This window comes from Coloeus monedula, assembly GCF_965178545.1.
Source record: "Coloeus monedula genome assembly, chromosome: 22".
Classification (NCBI taxonomy): Eukaryota; Metazoa; Chordata; class Aves; order Passeriformes; family Corvidae; genus Coloeus; species Coloeus monedula.
In genome coordinates this window covers 5,520,261-5,538,383 of record NC_138802.1, presented here as the reverse complement: position 1 = coordinate 5,538,383, position 18,123 = coordinate 5,520,261, and the positions used below count along the sequence as shown (strand labels likewise).

Here is an 18,123-nt window from a genome sequence, read left to right as displayed (position 1 = left end):
CTCTTCCATTACCGCATAATATGTCTGTTGTCACCCTCTAACGCAGAACGGAGTATTCTCTTTTAAAACAGATAAATCAAAGCACGCAGAAGAAAGATGGCTTGCATTCAGATATACAAATTAGAAGCTGAATCCAAAGTAAAACCCTGTCTCATTTCCAATTAAATACTTCAGTTTAGAGAAGGGATTTGGAGGTCTTTTTGCAGTGTTTTGTAACATGCATTTCAACTGAATCTTGGATCCTTCCAAAATTTGTATAAAGAGGGAATGCATGAACCTACAAGTGGCTCCCCTCTTCCACATCTGCCTAAGACAGAAGAGTTATGGTAAGTGGGAGCAAGAGCAGAATGGACTGAAGTCCTGTGTAACACAATGGAGGTGTTAGCAGGGTGGCTTTTTGGGGCAGAGAAGCAGAGCCTGGCCTGTCCTATTCTCTGTTCCAACTTTGACAAAAACATGTTTCTCATCACAGGAAGCCAGAGAAGAATTTGCCCCTGGGAATGACAGAAGCTCCAGCTGGAAGAGGGCTCAGACAGGATTAGAGGCAGAACAAAAAGGTCAGGCTTTCATCTGTGTGCAGTGGCACTTTCTGGTCTGAAGTATAAAAAGCAATTTTGCTATGGAAGGTTTCTGGAATGTCCATGACAAAAATTGGCTGAAGCCTATGGTCTGCTGTGGAGGTACCCTCAGTGCTTTAATCAAATTGTACTTGCGTATCACTAGCAGTATCTCAGCTCACCAATCCCACACAGTGTCCTCGCCAGCTGACACAACAGACCCACTGGTTTTCTCTGGAGCACAGCACACAGGCAGTCAGTCACCCACAAGACAACTGCTTGCTTGGAGAGCTCTAATTCTGACCTCCTCCTAAAGATCCCCTCTTCCTTCTCTATGAATATTCAGGTTTATGAGACACCTGTATTCATAGTCCACTCCTGCAGTGCTTTGATGCCTTCATCTCCCAAAATCTTTGCACTCTTGTGGGTCTTTTTTGGAGAAAAACTATTAGCCAGCCCCAGTGCAAATCATAGCCAATAACAAAGCATCAAGCAACAAGTGTAGCAGAGCTGAGGAGGGAGAGAAACTGCATCAACAAGCAATTGGGCTTTCTATTTAAAAGCAAATGTCCGCAAGGCTTTTCTAATGGTTCCTAATCAAGCAGAAATCCTGCAGCCACTTTGGATCAGCAAAAGAAGCCAAGATGGGATAGTGAGTGTCAGTTGGGTTTACCCTAATGTCCTTTGTAAGAGGTGCAAGATTAGCTTTCTTGTTTCCTTGGACATCAAGAAGCTTTCACAGCTTTTATGCAAGGAGCAGATATATGAGGCATTTAATCCTTTATTTCATCTTATTTCTGCCCATTATCATAATTAGAAATTTTGCAGGAAGATGCAAGAACCCACATGTTAGGCAATCACAGAGCAGCTGGTCTGGGGAGAAACAACTTATCCTGAAGGATCTAGAACTAAGCCTGCAGACCCTTTGCAGAAGTCTGCACCTTTGCTGAAATGGTTTTAGTTGGGGATCAAACTGCTATAATAAAATTCTGAACTGGTAAAAAGATATAAAAGAGGAGAGGAAGTTGCCATTTCAGCCAGCTGAGACTGGACCAACACTCTGAATGTCTATAAAAGTTTTAAGATTTACTCTAAAATCTACTCTTTACGTAACTGTGAATGTTTTGATTTTCCTCTCAAAATCCTATTAATAAACTGGCCTCCATAACACTGGAGTTAGATCACATTGCCTGTAAAAACAACCATCTTGTGTCAATTTTAGATAGACTCTCACCATTACTTAATATCCTTTCACTTGCCCACTATGAATAAATAGAGGAGTGGGTTTTTACTTACATATTCTGCAGATTTCATTCCATCCCACCCTCAGATATCCCACCTCTAAAAGAACAGTACTGGATTTTACAACACTAATAGTGTGAGACCCCAGTGTCCAGAGAGAAAAGGATTAGATGCCTAACTGACTAATTTGCTAAAGTATTGTCTAAATTAAGAAATACTGCAAGCATAGAGTTACCCCCTACAACTTTTGGGGAATATATTAGTACGACTTGTAGCAGCCAGGGCTACCTTCTAGGGAGTTACCGTCCTTGAACTTCTGTAAACTCACCCATTTTGAGCAGCCTTTTCACATTCTGCATCTCTAATGATCTCATGTTATTAACTGCCAGAACTAGTCACCACGAGGGCTCCAATCCAATAGGCAATAATTGCTGGAATTTCTCCTCATTTCCTAGCCTTCTCCTACACCCCTTCAAGACAGAACTGAAGGAAGTCTCTTCTGCTCAACATTTCCTGGCTGAAACCTGTTCCAATATCACCCTGTAAACACCTGATATGAACAGATGAACTGGGAGGGGCCAGCAAGCTCTTCATAGTTTCAGGGGGGTGGAAGTAAACAGAAAAATAGTATATAAGATGCTTTGAGACAGACTTCTAAAGTGCATAGACTCTGACAGGAGGGGTCTGAAAAAAAGCCACTTCTTCAGGCTCCACCTTCAGAGACTCACTTCATTGGAAGCAAGGAAGGTACAAGGCTGCTGCAGGGAATTTCATACCTACCCCAGCTGCATTCAGACTACTGCAGTCAGCTGGAAGGTTTCTGTTGCTGTAAGCAAAAATGCCAGCAAGACCCACAGTTCAGCTGGCATGGCTCTGCATTGTCACCGTGTCTGTGGCAATCTACCCAGCACTGCTGCAGAAGCCTCCCAAGAGGAGAATGATCAATGGGAATGCACAGTTGAAGATGCCAGGCTGCTGTGAGGAGATCAAGGAGCTCAAGCTGCAGGTAGCCAACCTCAGCAGAATGCTGCAGGAGCTGAGCAAGAAGCAGGAAGGGGACTGGGCAAATGTGGTGATGCAGGTGATGGAGCTGGAAGGGAGCACCAAGCAGATGGAGTCCCGCCTCATCGATGCTGAGAGCAAATACTCCGAAATGAACAACCAGATAGACATCATGCAACTCCAGGCAGCTCAGACGGTCACACAAACATCAGTTGGTAAGGAGGGAGTCACCAAGCTCCCAGATACACCTCTCAATGCACAACTAATGACTAGTTCCTAGTGCTAGCATATTCCGCTAATGTGGTTAGCAAGTATGCATACTGAACACTGCTGCTTAAGCAGTGATCCTGAGAAAACTAGTTTGAATTTGTTCATCTGTATTTTTATATCTATGTCTGTTCTCAGGGAGTGCAGAAACTGAACAGGTACTGCATTTCTACATTTCATATTCAGTCCAGGATTTCATTTTCTGAGCGCTACAGTACCAATCCTAAAAGAATGGGAGCTGTCTTTGTAAGGGAATGGCTCTGGTAGTAATAACCTCTGAGTTCACAGTGCTGACAGAAGACTAGAAATTGTTAAAACAATTAGAAATGCTCTCCAGGAATTACTAAAGATTTGTAATTGTATCTTTACAACTGTCTCTGAACCAGAGTAAAAAAGAGTGATCCATTATTTTTGAATGATAATTCTTAAAAATTCAAGGCTATAGATGATGCAAGATACAAACTGTAGTACAAACCTAGCCAGACCAGTTAAATTCTTCAAAATTCTCTTCCCTGAGGGAAAATTTCACTGCACATAGTGATTGCACAGGCCTGTACTAAATGTGGAATGCAGGTGCATTTTTAGATCAACTACCTGGAAAGGCACTTCTAGAAGAAAGCATCCTCTTTGTTGACTTTTCTCTTCAAATGAAATTCACTGAAAAGAGCTTAAATCTCAGTCTCAATTGGGTTTGCCAAAAAACTTCATCTGGATTTTTTTTTTACCATTAAGGAAAAACTTCTAAATCTATTTACTTAATTCTTCCTCTAAAATAGTTCCACCTGGTTAGTTTTGACACATCCTTATTTACAGTAGGCCTTAAAAAAAAAAAGTCACGCCATTAACAAGTCTCTTTGAAGCTGTAGAAAAAACAGTAACACACAGCAGAAACTGGCCCAGAAGGTATTTAAGACAGATGTGTCTCACCTCATCTGGTAAGAGACATTTTTGAAAACTGTCAGACAGGATAAAGCCTTGCTTCAGCTCATTTATCCTCCTCAGAATAGCTGTGCATTTTACCATCTTCAAGTCATTTCCTGCACCAGGAGGAAAAGAGGCTTTCACAGACTGACTGCAGCTAAAAGGCACCTTCTCTGTCACAGACACCAGTGCAGAAAGGGCTGAACAAATATCCCTCATCCACAAACTTGGCCAACATGTTCACACACTCAAAACAGACACCTGGCAGCAGGCCTGGCCATCCCATTAGATAAGTCTTTATTACTGAGAGAGAGGGTCAGCAAATATACCTTCCAGCACAGACAAACAGTGGCAATGTGAAGAGAAAGCAGAGATGTCTTTTTGCATAGCAGAGGTTTAAAAAAAAATTAAAATAAATAAATAAATTAATAAAAATCACAAAACCCCAGTGTTACAACACCTTTTGCCAATGCATACTCAAAACGAAGCCATTTCAGGAAAACATTTGACTTGTGGAAAGCCTTCTTCATTACTCCTTGTATTACAAACTAAACTTTGCAGAAACCACCTTCACAGAAGAGGAGTTCTTTCTGCTCAGATTCTCACTTTCTGGTTCTGATTCAAGTAGATGCTGTTTATGACTGCTCATCACTTTACCAGAGGAACTACAGAATTTCTGGTGTTTACAAGCTACCTCCTGATGAATTTTTGGGAATTCCAGAGCTGGAGGTAAGGATGTTTAGTACACAATGTATATGTTTTTAAAAATAGAATCAAGAAATAACTTCTCTACAGAGATGAAAAGAGCACACACTAAGTTTTGCTACCTTGCACTTGCCATCAGCATCTTTACGTAAGCAAACTTCAAGGAAGGAGAAAGTGTACACTTAAGAGGGAAAATAGAAAAAGGGTTTATCTAGTAATTTTTTGCCATGGATTTTAAACAAAATAGAAATTTCTTCAGGTTGTGAAATCTGGAACAATGTCTTGTGTTAAGGGAACTGAACCTTCCTAATCTACTGACAAGTAACCACTGCCTTGTTTTTCTATTCAAGGTGTTCTGTGACATGGAGACAGATGGAGGTGGCTGGACTATCATCCAAAGACGTAAAGTTGGTTTGACATCGTTCAATAGGGACTGGAAACAATACAGAGAAGGATTTGGCAATATTAGGGGAGATTTTTGGCTGGGAAATGAAAATATCTACCGACTTTCAAGACGCCCCACTGTTCTGAGAGTAGAGTTAGAGGTAATTAATAAGCTCTTAATTTCAGCAGCAAAAGGCTTTTTGTACAAAGTGATTCCCCAGTACCAGATACCATCTCCTATCTCTGTAGGAGGCCCAAAGGATTTGCAGGCTTTAATTACAGGAGGAGGAAGTAGGATCAATCTCAATCTAGGGATACATTCAAACACAAGACAGAAGTATGTTCTCTCCTGTGCAGTGGCACAACTTTCTGTCTGCACACAGATTGTGTCTTCAGAACGTGTGTGGTTCTAGGAAATCCTGCAAAAGCCACTGCAAAGAGAGATCAAACTGCTGACCATCTCAGATTTAAAAATTCAAAAAGAGATGTCCCATAAAGTTTTCAAGCCTCTGAGTATTTTCATTGTGCAGCACTTCCTTCCAGCCTGGGTACAAGAATTTGCATTGCTTTACCCTCAGTTTCTTCAGTCTGCTAAAGGCTTGGGTTTGACTTAGACTAGTTTATAGCTGGCACAATAGCTTTGAGGGATGGGATATGTATAAACTGAAAGGCTTTATATCTAAAAGTCACTGTTTCAGAGAGGAAAAAACATTACTTGAGGCAGTATGCTGACACAAGGATTTTGAATGCAAGAGCTGCACATCAGGTTTCTGACATATTGTACAATACCAGTGCAGGTAAGACTTGAAGTTTCATGCTTTGCAAAGGAAAGTTCCTTTGCCTTAAAAGAGCAGTTTCTGCAGTCCAAGATAGTAAAAATATATGTATATAACCATGGATGTTGGAGTCTTTTCATAACCATTCTAATCGGACTGATTTCTTCTCCCCTGTTCTGTGCAGGACTGGGAAGGTAACACACGCTATGCCCAATACCAGCAATTCACCCTTAGCAATGAAATAAATAGCTACCGGCTGTTTGTGGGGAATTACACTGGGAACACAGGGCGGGATTCCCTGCGGTACCACAACAACACAGCCTTCAGCACGAAGGACAAGGACAATGACAAGTGTGTGGATGACTGTGCCCAGTTCCGTAAAGGTAAAACACACAAACCCCTTCCTGTCCCAAGAGAGCTGCTTGGGTCAGTTTTAGAGAGCCCAACACTCCCTCTTTCTGTGCAACTAGTAACATCTGAATGGTAAATCAAGGGAGAGGTGACCAATTCTGGAAAATACACTTATGTGGAAATCTGGCAGTTAAAGCTCATTTACAAAGAGCCAGACTGTGTATTACAGACATCGGTACTCTTAAATAACTTTGTGTGCTCTCACCTACACACAGTTACCCAGCCCATAATAGTATCTGCCAGACTATCTCACATGCTGATGCAATACAGTGATACAGGAAGTTATTCCTTAATATCTATCAGGTTCTTATTTTTTCGTACGTTTTCAAGTTGTAATATTAGGCACCTGTAATTCTTCTCCTATACTCACCTCCACATTCAGCTTGATTTGTGATCTTTATTCCTACCTTATTACAAGACTCTAATGAGGTTACTCTCGTCATTTAATTTAGTATTTTTATTTGAGTTCAGGAACTTTTTAAACACCTTAAGATGCTCTAGTGAATTACCCAGATTCATTTCCTATGCTAATTCACTGAATCAGTCAGAAACATGTCAAGGAAATATTCTCAGAGGAATGAGCAACTAAATGAAAAGCTATTGGACTAATTTGACTATAGAACTATAACACCTTTAAGTTCCTAAATATCTATGTTAAGTTTTGAATTTACCTGCAATCCCAACTATTAGAGTCCTAAACTCCAGGGATTAAATGCTGCATTCTGCTCACTGTCTGCCAGAAAAAGTAGTAATCATTAATACAAATGACTCACCAGGAATCTATTAATTTGTTTCCCGACAAGGTGGATATTGGTACAACTGCTGCACAGATTCCAATCTCAATGGGGTTTACTACCGCAAAGGAGAACACACCAAGAACATGGATGGCATCACCTGGTATGGATGGCACGGATCAACCTATTCACTCAAGAGAGTGGAGATGAAGATCCGGCCAGAGGATTTCAAACCATAGAAGGAATCACCCTTTGATTGTACAGCTACATGATGTCATCGTGCAAAAGGTGGGCAATGAACAGCAAAATAGTTTTTCATTTCATCCAATACATGCAACAGCTATGTACTGGTGATGTACACAAATGCTGCGACACCAGGCACAGCCCCCAGTATTATCAGGGCTCAGGCTTATTTCCTCCTCTTCGGGCTCTTTCCAAAGGGAAAAATACTGTGTTAGAATAGGTTAGAACTGAACGCACTTATAGCACCTTCAGAAAACCTACGGGTGTGTTTTCACTAACAGTGTGACTACTGGGTTGCCTTAGTATTATTAACCAGATAGGCAGGGACTGAAAAGCAAAAGCCTCTTGGCTGCCTTTCCTTCAGTGTCTGGAGCAAGCAGTGCTGAGCAACTCCTTTCAGAAAGTACTCAAACCACAAAAGTTATAGACTCATTTCAAGCCAGAGGAATCAGTCAGAAGTGTCCCTGATGCACCTTTCTTTAGTGTATAGTAAGTGGCTTACTTTCCCACAGATGAAAGGAACAAAGCTCAAAAGTGTTGCATTAATTAGCACTGTCCAGATTCTCCCCTGAAGGTTTACTGCCACCTCCTGCTGCTGCCTCAAATAATCCCCACTGAAGGCTGCCCTAACAGATAGTAACACTGGAGGAGGATTTGTCCCATGTGCCCTCTGATGTTTATTTCTATTCACACAAATCACCTAAATGCTGATAAACGAGAAAAGCAACTTTCTGGGCTGTCCCCAAATTATGTTCAGGTTAGAACACAAACATGCTATATGTCAGTAAGGCTGAGAGTGAACAGCAGGTTAGCCAAAAAGTCCAGACCCAGCCAAAGGACCCAACTCCAACACTTAAAATGACTGTATTCATGAGCAGAACACTAGTACACACCAGAGAATCCCTAAGCACCAACAGTTATTTCAATGTAAGGGGATGTTCACTAGCACAGCAGACTGAAAAGTATCAAAATCTGTTTTGAAAGCTACCCCAGCTGGAAGTTACCTAGAGATGGGCTGTCAAAAATAGTACACTTCTCCCTTGCATAACAAAATGTTAAAGATAACAGTTAAAAAAAATATGAGACTCCTCCTATAGCCCTACCATTGTTTGAATATGTTGGAAGAGATCATTATCATTAATATATCTATTTTTATTCACCTTGAAGAGAATTTGAACCTAGATTAGATTGTTCAGTCTTGTGTGAAATGGAAGATAAAGGTGTCTTGGGAATTTACGTGTGTTCAACTATTCATACTGCAAATTTCAACTGTGTGGACCTATGATTGGAACTATTTTAACTGTGGTCTATAAAATGGATTTTTAAAGGTTTCTAAAACTTTTTCATTTCTAATAAATTGTTTCATTTTTAAGCGTGCTTTATGTCAATTTTTTGCTCCTTGCTTTTTGAAACACAAAGAAACAACTGCATGAGCAACTGAGACCAAGAAAAAAAATACACTGAATTCTGTATTTTCCTCAATGACATGAGGCAGAACAAAGGGTGAAAAAATAAAAGAGGAGAAAAAAAATTGGAAAACACAATTCCAAGGGAGTAGGAGGGTTGAAAGATTCACTGCATAAAGACAAAGTTAAGTTTTTGCTCAACCAAGATCAATTTCTTCATCTTAAATAGCTAAGCTAACATTTCTGTGATATGGAACAGAGATCCACATTTTAAAATATGTAGTTAAGCACCAAATCCTGTGCAGGTATTTCAGGCTAACATCTGTGTTGCTGACAAAGCTCAGAAACAACACATACTTTATCATATCTTCTATTTCACATACAAGCAATGAGACCTATCTAAGCTAAATCAGCAGAATGTGATGAGAAATTTTAATTAAGAACTTCAACTTTTCTGACTTATTTATAATGCAGGTGTAGAAATCTGTCTCATTTAACCTGCAGCCATTTCATGAAATTCCATAGTGAACTTGAAGGGTGAGAAGGGGAAATCAGAACTTTTTCCTGCACTTCTTCCTGCAAAACTTCCCTTGGCTTCTATCATAGTTCTAACCACACAGCAGAAGGACAGAACTCAGCAGTTAAAAGTGCACATTTGCAGGTAGTTTAACTACATCTTGTGACAGAGACTAAAGTCCTAAGAATTGCCTGGATTAATCCTAGTGGTATCTTAAATTGTAGCTACTGCAAGAGCAGAAATCTCACCAGTTGTGGTCCTACCTGATGAGAGACTCTAGAATAGCTGGGGTGGGACCTTTTTGAAATTCCAGCTCTTTGTAGTGAAGAGCCTTGGCATATGCTCGACATTTGGCAGCTCTTTCCCCCAGAAGGACAATGCCATTGTCATCTCTCAAAGGCAGTGGGCCCTGGGAAGGAGCACATACATCAAAAGCAGGATAAGTATTACAAACTAGTCATGAACTTGTCACACCCCTTCCACAGAGTAGCCACCAAGCCAGCACTAGGAGGAGCTGCCCAACAGCATCTCTACCTTGTCACTGTGCTCCATGAATTCCGCCAAGTTCAGTAGAGTCTGAGTGACTTCTGCAATATCCTGAGAAGTCAGGGCCAACTCAATGCTTCGGATCAGCTCATCCTGCTGGTCTTCGTTCAGTTCAGACCAGCATGAAACAAAAGCAGCATTGAAGAGGTCTCTGGGGAGGAACACAAAAGACAGTGAGAGGTGGGGACTCATGAGGAAAAAGTCTGACAATGGGCTCACCTTCTTATTCAGAGAACGAGAGCTACAAAATACACCTACGTGCCTACCTGCAATAAACAGTGATTAGTTCTTATAAAGCCGAAACCTTCATTTAAAAAATAAAGAATAGGCTGGTATACTACAATAATAGAAATATTGTACTATCACATGCTACCAAAGTTTCTCCAAACATGCTGGTTGCAAAAAAGCATTGCAGCTTATTCCACTCAAAGGCATTTTTATTCCCCACAGTAAATACTCAAAACTATTTCATACTCTGCTGTTTTTCCAGCTTCACTTATTTGCCTTATCTTATTTCTAGACTAATATGCAGAATTCCAGTGAAAGATTTTGTGCACATCATGGAGCAGCCAACTAGGAAGGGTGGAAATGAAATCAAGATGTTGGCTCTTTCATTTATCCCAAAGCAGGAACTATCTCTATTTATGAAACCTAAGAGCTTCTAAATAACTTTATTTTTTCCTTATAGTATCTGGCTTGCATCGGTCATTTCAAGTGAGATAAAAATCCAGAAATACTGTACCGAGCCATGGGATTATAGGCCTGAGCCAGGGCCCAACATGAGCGCAGCGATGGTGAGGAAGAATCTTTCAGCAGCTCCAAACTCAGTCTTCTTAACCATTCCAACCAGTCATCTTTGGAAACTCTTCTTGCTGCTCCCCAGGCCTGCAGTACAAAGGAAGACAATTCACCCACCAAACAAAGCACTATCCAAGAGCAGAAGAAATCCATCAGCAGGCAGCATTACTTCTTCACAGCTCTAAACCACATGCTGAGAATCCATTTTCAATTTTCTGAAATCCATCACCTTTACCAGATAATCTGCAGTACTTAAGTCTCATGTCTAAGAAATCTTCCCTAAATGTACTCCTGTCATGACATGGCAAGTATTTAACATGAACAATCCTTTCTCTACAAAAATACATGTAGAGCTGAAGCCACAGTGAAACATCAGCTTAAAAATACTTAATGCATTTAGAATTACACTTTTAAGTCCAGCATTTTCAAACCAATCCATCCCATTACTGAGTGCTGCATGCACGTACTGTTCAAACCTAGCCAGTGCTCAGCTATTAAGTTCTGCCTTCAAGAAAATATAAAACTAAGACAGAAGAGGAGCAAAAGCAAAAATACGAAAAAAGGCAGAGGCTCTGAAATAGATGTCTCTAATAGGGAGAGATTATTCACTGTGATCTAGATAGTCTTGTTCAAACTTAACAAGTGTAAAGATTACTTCAAAGCTATTAACAGTCTAATAGTTCAAAGTCTCCTATCTTTAAAATTGCTCAGCACCTTTTAATTTTAAAGTCTTTGACCTCACTACTTTGACCTCAGTTTTGTACAGAATAGAAAAGCAACATAAAAGCAATATAAATAAATGTAGTTCACATTGCACCAGGCAAACTCCTTCAGTGTGACACATTAGCTCCTCCCTTCAGTAGAAAATTCATGCTGTGAAGGCTCCAGTCTTACCTTCTGCAGGTTGATGGTGCTCACGTGTAATTTCTTCATGGGACCTGTTTCCACAGGACCACTGGCCAAAGTTTCTCCCTGGCTGCTTCTCAACATTCGATGCTGATAAATCAGGGGATCCTCCTCTTCATCAGCAAGAGTGTAACCCTACAATAATTGATTTACAGTGAAGATCACACCTACACATACAGAAGCAATTCTCTACAAGCCAAACAGATGATAAAGTCAGAGCACTTGCAGCAATATCTTACAGCAAAATCTGTGAAGCAAATAACCATGTTTCATTATAATGATTACACCTTATAAGCCAGAGAACTCTAAACAATATCCCTTTGCTACTCAAGGTAACTGTTAAGAACTCCTAGCTGCTAGTATAAAAAGCCAAAATAATGTACATTAAAACAAGCACTCCTGCCTATTTGACTTGCTGGTTGCTTGTTCCACACAAATTGTAAACCAGTTACTAAATTTTTAAAATGTAAGACATTCTACAGAAAATACTGAGATAACAAGGTCTCCTCAAGTCCTGAAACCATGGAAAAAATAGGATAAATCCACATTTAAGAACTACCAAGAAGAATAGTAATGACACTGGCTACAAGTCTAAGTTCTTCCCTAGAACTTGCCACTGTTTTTCTATAGGAAATATTTAATACCAGTAGACAAAAATTTTCCCAAAGCAATCTCAAAGTCTCCTTAAAAAGCTGCACTTCAAACAGAAATAGAGCAACAACCATTCCTCATTTTATGAGTAACTCCAAGTGAAGGTTCTAGCTACATGTTTCAACATGACAACATCCCAAAAGTGCAAGCAACTGTATACTTGTCAACTTACCTTTACAATTCTGCAGATGAGAACATCATAGCGTTGATGGTTAATTCTGTGTCGCACCAGGACTTTGTTCACCATTGGGATAAAAATTTGGTACTGTACAAGGGAATGCATCATAAACTTGTTACTCAGCAGCACAAAGAGCAGTAAAATTCCATCACATTGTTTCATTAATAAGAAACCAATTCTGACAGTTTGATTTCAGTAACTCCCAATTCCAGAAACAATGAAGAGAAGAAAAACCAGCTCTCTTGAAAATCCAGTACATTACAAAACTTCAACTTTAAAGCCTTGATCTTTGGGACAGTCACGCATTCTGTGAGTTTTCAAGCCAAAGAGCAATATTACCTTCTTTCCCAGCTGAAACACCAGAGAGGAGAGGGTGTCCATTGCAGTTGTTCGTAGCTCAGGGCTCTGATCTAGTGTTCGTACGATGGGATGAATAATCCGTGATGCATAATCTGTGAAATCCAGGGATTCTGTCAAGCGGTCCACTGTTTCTAGAGCAGCTCTAAAGTCAGAGAAAAAAGAGGGAAGAACTTATCTCTCAGAGTGTTAAGAAAGAAGAAATAAGACTGAAAAATACTTGAGTGCTCAGTCCTTCTAAGATTAATAATAATAGGAAAAACAGGCCACCAGAATTCTGTTAATGCAGCCAGTACTTGCAGGACAGTTTGCAAGTGACTAAAATACTGGCAGGTGAGAATCAGAAAATTAAAAAAAATTTTTAAAACCCCAAAGAAAGAAACAAACAAAAAAACTCCCAAAAAGCTAGTAACAGTGCTGTGATGTCCAAACAAAAATAACCTTCCACAATGATTTAACACAGAAAAGCTGAGGAAGGGGCTAAGTGGTATTTCATTGTAAACATTCATCCACTGCAGAAGTTGGATATCACAGGTAAAACTGCAAAGAGAGAGACTGCAAAGCCACCAGCACTTACTTGCGAGCCACCACAGGGACATCTGGGGCATCAAACAGCTTTACAATGGGAGGTAGTAACAAATGAAGGTAGTCATCCAGATTAGCTCCGAAGAGCTGGATCGCATTAAGTAGCTAGAGAGAAAAATCATAGAAGAGGAAAATGTCAAGGGGTTTGAATGGATTTTAAAGATCATCTAGTCACAACCTCCCCTGCCATGGGCAGGGGCACCTAGTCACTAGACCAGGTTGCTCAAGGCCATTACCAGCCTGACTCTGAACACTGCCAAGGTTGGGGCATCCACAACTTCCACACGCAACCTGTTCCAGTGTCTCACCACCCTCACAGTAAAGAATTTCTTCCTAATAGCTAACCTAAATTTCTCCTCTTTAAATTTGTACCTGTTACTCCTTTTCCTGTCACTACGGGTCCTGACAAAGAGTATCTCTCTGGCTGCCCTGTAGCTCCTTTCATATACTGGGTCTCCACACAACCTTTTCTTCTCCATGCTGAAGAGCCCCAACTTTCTCAGCCTGTCTTCATGGGGGAGGTGCTCCAGTCCTCTTATCAACTTTGTGGCCACCTCTGCTCCAACAGTTTCATGTCCTTCTTACACTGAGGTCACTAGAACTGTACATAGTGCTCCAGGTGGGGTCTCACAAGAGCGGAGTAGAAAGGGGAGAATCACGTTCTTCAACCAAAATGACCCAGTGTGACTCAAAGTCATGGATGAGATCCATTTTAAACAAGTCAATATTCAGTGAAAAGTTGCTTCAAGCCTGCACTTTAAACAACTGTCTGCATCATTTCACACCAAGCCACTGCTGAACTGCACCCGTCCCATTTGATTGTGCAACACACAAGCAAGAAGCCCTGCTGAGCATGGCACACTGGGAACACACCTGCCTGGGCAGTGCCCAAAGCAAGGCAGTTGCTGCAGCCCCACTCACCTTCACAGAAACAATGCGACCCTGACTGTTGTCATGCATGAAGACTCGTAACATGTGAGGAATGAGCTGAGGCAAGTAAAGTTTGAATTCGCCGCCTAGAGCTACCACAATCTGCTCAATAAGTAGGATAATTGTGCTCTGTATGGAGTTGTTCATAACCCAGAAGTCCTACAGAAGAAAGAAAAAAAAGGGGAAAAAAAAATCCAGCTCAGTTCTTCAGCTGAGCTGTACCAATTACAAGAAAAAAGCTGTAGGAGACAGTCTGTAGATAAATTCAAGATTGCAGGGAAGGACTATACTTTCTGTTTGTAAAACACTCTACACTTCCATGTATATTTATAGTTGTTGAAAACAACCTCTGGACAACTTATTTTTACTAATCCTTCTACGAGTTTGCAAACATTTAGTGAAAATTATGTGAAATTACACCTACTTATGAACTCCAGACATCTCTTGCTAAAACTATGTTTCTGAAAGTAGTAAGTGCACAAAATCCAAGTGCTGAAAAGAACTCAGTCACTACCAGAACCTGAAACTACACTTACTTCACTTACTACCAATAATGTATATTGTGACTTCAAAATAAATGGTATTTCAAAATACAGTTATTACTTCAAATATATGCAATTCTGTACTTCATATGAACTTATGAAGTAACTGTTACTTTTGATAATGTATTTGATAAACATTGTCCACCTTTCTGTGGCAGTAAAGTACTGGCTTAAAGATGGTACTCACTCTCATTAGGGTGACAATTTCATCCATATAGGGCCGAATATGACTTCTGACAAAGGACACCAACATTCCTAGCTGCTGGAACAGGAACTGGAAGGAAAAAATGTGTAATAATCAGTGTAGCTTATCCAAATACCAAAGCCACTGGGTAAAGAGTTTCACAGTATTTGCAAGTTCATTTACCGAACAATAGCATGCATAGCTCCTATGTACTTAAAATCTGGGGCTAAATTTTTGGCAGCTTCATCTCAGGAGTTTGGGTTGGTGGGGTTTTGTGGGTTTTTATGGGTTTTGGTTAATTTTTGTTGCTGTTTTTTAAGAGGGGAGTGGGGAAGAAAAGTGATTTTGGGTTTATTATTATATTATTCCCCCCAGCTTGCATCAAAAAATTTGTGAGCTGAAAGCCTCAGTCAGTCAAGCATACAAAGAGGGGTTTATGAAGTGCCAGCAAATCTATAGTGTCAGAACAGACTTGCAAGCACAGACACCGCAATTACAGAGCATTGTAATTTAGATTTGAAGGATGCTTCCAAAAGTTTAGCCCCTAGTCTTTTCCCCTTGCCTGAAAACCAAACTGACACACAGTTTAAGATACTCTTTCTGTACTCTTTCCCATCCCCACCTATTGGTGAAAAGTTACTGGGGAATGCAGTTAGGTCCTTGCCAGAAACACCACATTTTTTTAAAATGATGGTTGATTGCACCATCCATTGTTCACCACCAAGAATTTTGACTTAGACAATTTTATTTGGATACATTATGACAGTCTTGCAATTCCTTTTATCACAATACAATCTTAAACATTCTGTTGTGACAAGGTTTACTCTTTAAATTAGTATGAAATCACATGGGCTAAATCACTTTGATGTAGATAGTCTATCTTCTCTAGAAAAATAGGAAAATATAAGTTACCATCCATTAAATTTCATTTCTTCATGCAGTTTTTGAAGACTACAGTCACAAAATACAACATGGAGCTCATAAAAAGAGATAACACTTTCATGAGAACTAAATAAGAAATAATCTCAGCTTCTTTAGTTAGAGCAGTACACATACATTTACCAATTATGAACTCTGAGCTCCCATACTGTGCCTATTTTTTGGTGTAGCGAGAGGATGCTTACATACAGGACAAGGACCTTCCTCTTTTAGGCTTTATGTCATGCATACCCACCTCAGCTCTTCTCCCCAGTACACTTTCACCATCTTCTTTTACCTGAAAATTTTTAAACAGAGTGTGCACAACTGCATAGCTTTCAAGCAACTTAGATCAGTCAGGTCTAGAACCTCAGCCAACCCAGACGTGAGATGTTTTCCTTCCAATCTGAGTAGTAGTTCAGGCTGGGAGAAAACAGCAGTTCTACAGCAGAGTTGGGATTCTGCTAAGGGAGCACCCATCCCACCTATAAAACACAGCAGCAGTAACGAGTACAAACTGCCCTTCACAACTCAGAGCGTTCGGCTGCCTGAAGAAAAGCCTTGGCAAACAGCAGGCATCTCTGGTTCGGTGAACCTTAAGCCCATCATCATCTTCACGCAATTCTCATTTCCTTCTATAACTGTAACTTAAGTGGGAAGGAAGAGAAAGCACTGCTTTGGAATCAGCACCCACGCTGTTAGCAGACTGTATCAAATTGAGCTTTCCTTCTCAGAGATGAGCCAAAGTACACGGTTGCACCAGAAATTTGAAGAATCTACCCTTATTATTTAATAATACTGTTTGCCACACAGTATTAACACAGAGATCACTGAAAGCTCTGGAAGCTGCACAGGTGTTTTCCTGAACAAGAAACATCATCAAGAACAGCTTGATGAAAACACAGAGTCAAATACTGGCCTTCCAAGGATTATGCTCAAAGCAGCTGTTTCAATAAAAAGCAGAAAAATTGTTTGCATTGGACATTCCAGTAAATGCTCACAGGAGGGAAAAAGCAAAGCTGAACCTCACTTCTGCAGCATGCTTGGCATCACCACATAGCACAGCAATGCCCAAAGCCAGTCACAAGTCTCTTCAAGGAAATGGATTCTTAATTTCAGACAGTGGAATAGGAAAAAGGAGTGGTCCCTAGCAGACTCACCTCTCGGATGGCACCATCACAAACCCGTATTACATTAAGGAACGTTGGCATGACCTGGGGCAGGAACTGCACACATTTCAGTCCAAGGGATTTGAAAATAAAGGTGATGGCCTGAACTACCATAGTGTGGTGTTGGGACAAGGATTGGTCTCGGAAAATTCTCATCAGTGCCACCATAGAGACTGCTGGATAGAACTCATCCAGAGGGAGGTTCCCCATGTTCACCAACATCTCACTGGTGCTGTAATCCGCTAGGAGAAAGAAGGCAGTGTCATAAGCTAGGTATTAAATTGTCTTGAATATGGGTTCAGGAACATCTGAGTTTAAGTTGAAAACATATACACTAACGAGTTTTTAAGAAGGGGAGACAAATTGGTAACAATACAGTCAAGATCTCTTTGTAGATCATAAAGCTATCAATCTGACAGAAATTGAGATGCTTACAAGAATCCTGGCTGGATTTGGACTCTGAGAGGCTGACAGCTGAAGCATCTCGAGACTGATCAATCATGCCAATGTTCACTTTGTGTTTATAAGGGTCCAAAGCACCCAGGAGCCCTAACACACGAATAGCCTGAAAAGACATAAAGAACATTCACCAGAACTTCATCACTAGGGCCAAAGACAACACTCAAATCCCCATATTTGAAAAGACCCTGATGATTTAAGAGGGAAAATCCGGAACTAAAGTGACTGCCTGGAAATAACAGTGCTTTCCATCCAGCTGCTGGAGGCCGTTTCACTGGCTTGCACATGCACTCTCTTAATTCTGCTTATTGTATTTTGCTCAGCCACAACAATGATCTCTCCCTCCCTGCCTCAAATCTATGCAGGCACGTTTATTTGGCAGCTCTCTCTTCCCAAAAAGGTTTTCTAAGTGGCTGTATTATAGTTTCATGTTCATACCTCTCTGCGGGTGCCCTGGTTTTGCTCAGTCTTCAGGAAGTTCAGAAGCACCTCCAGCAAAGTTGGGTACTTCCTATATGGTTCTACCACATAACCGGTGCTAGCCACAAGCTGCCCCAGAGTCCAAAGAGCCACCTACAAAGATAAAGCCCAGAGAAGATTAGTTTTGACCAGGGAATTTATTATGCCTTCTGGTACATCAGTCATTCAACTTCCGTAACTTTTCTTTGAGCATTTTAAGGTCACACTGCAATGTGTTTCCATGGTTGGAAAGCCCTTAAAAGAACATTTTTCAAT

At 40.6% G+C, this 18,123-nt stretch overlaps 2 protein-coding genes across 4 annotated transcripts in view; one reads left to right on the top strand and one right to left on the bottom strand.

The window, feature by feature from the left end:
• The window catches only part of MTOR (mechanistic target of rapamycin kinase), a 72,064-nt gene that overhangs the window by 35,471 nt on the left and 18,470 nt on the right, over nt 1-18,123 (bottom strand). For 2 of the 3 annotated variants that reach the window (XM_082295739.1, XM_082295740.1), the window contains exons 17-29: nt 17,827-17,961; nt 17,365-17,494; nt 16,921-17,171; nt 16,017-16,058; nt 14,846-14,932; nt 14,108-14,275; nt 13,179-13,291; nt 12,584-12,746; nt 12,239-12,331; nt 11,404-11,550; nt 10,454-10,596; nt 9,700-9,862; nt 9,429-9,574 (exon numbers count right to left, since the gene is read on the bottom strand). In XM_082295739.1, the coding sequence (XP_082151865.1) occupies nt 9,429-9,574; nt 9,700-9,862; nt 10,454-10,596; nt 11,404-11,550; nt 12,239-12,331; nt 12,584-12,746; nt 13,179-13,291; nt 14,108-14,275; nt 14,846-14,932; nt 16,017-16,058; nt 16,921-17,171; nt 17,365-17,494; nt 17,827-17,961 (1,781 nt within the window). The remainder of the gene's footprint in view (nt 1-9,428; nt 9,575-9,699; nt 9,863-10,453; nt 10,597-11,403; nt 11,551-12,238; nt 12,332-12,583; nt 12,747-13,178; nt 13,292-14,107; nt 14,276-14,845; nt 14,933-16,016; nt 16,059-16,920; nt 17,172-17,364; nt 17,495-17,826; nt 17,962-18,123) is intronic. The other variant, XM_082295741.1, reaches the window with a different exon arrangement.
• Nucleotides 2,638-7,238, top strand: ANGPTL7 (angiopoietin like 7; the record flags this gene model as incomplete). The annotated part of the gene is made up of 5 exons (XM_082295516.1): nt 2,638-3,016; nt 4,618-4,718; nt 5,045-5,239; nt 6,039-6,237; nt 7,069-7,238. The coding sequence occupies 5 exons, from the start codon at nt 2,638-2,640 to the stop codon at nt 7,236-7,238; spliced, it is 1,044 nt and encodes a 347-aa protein (XP_082151642.1).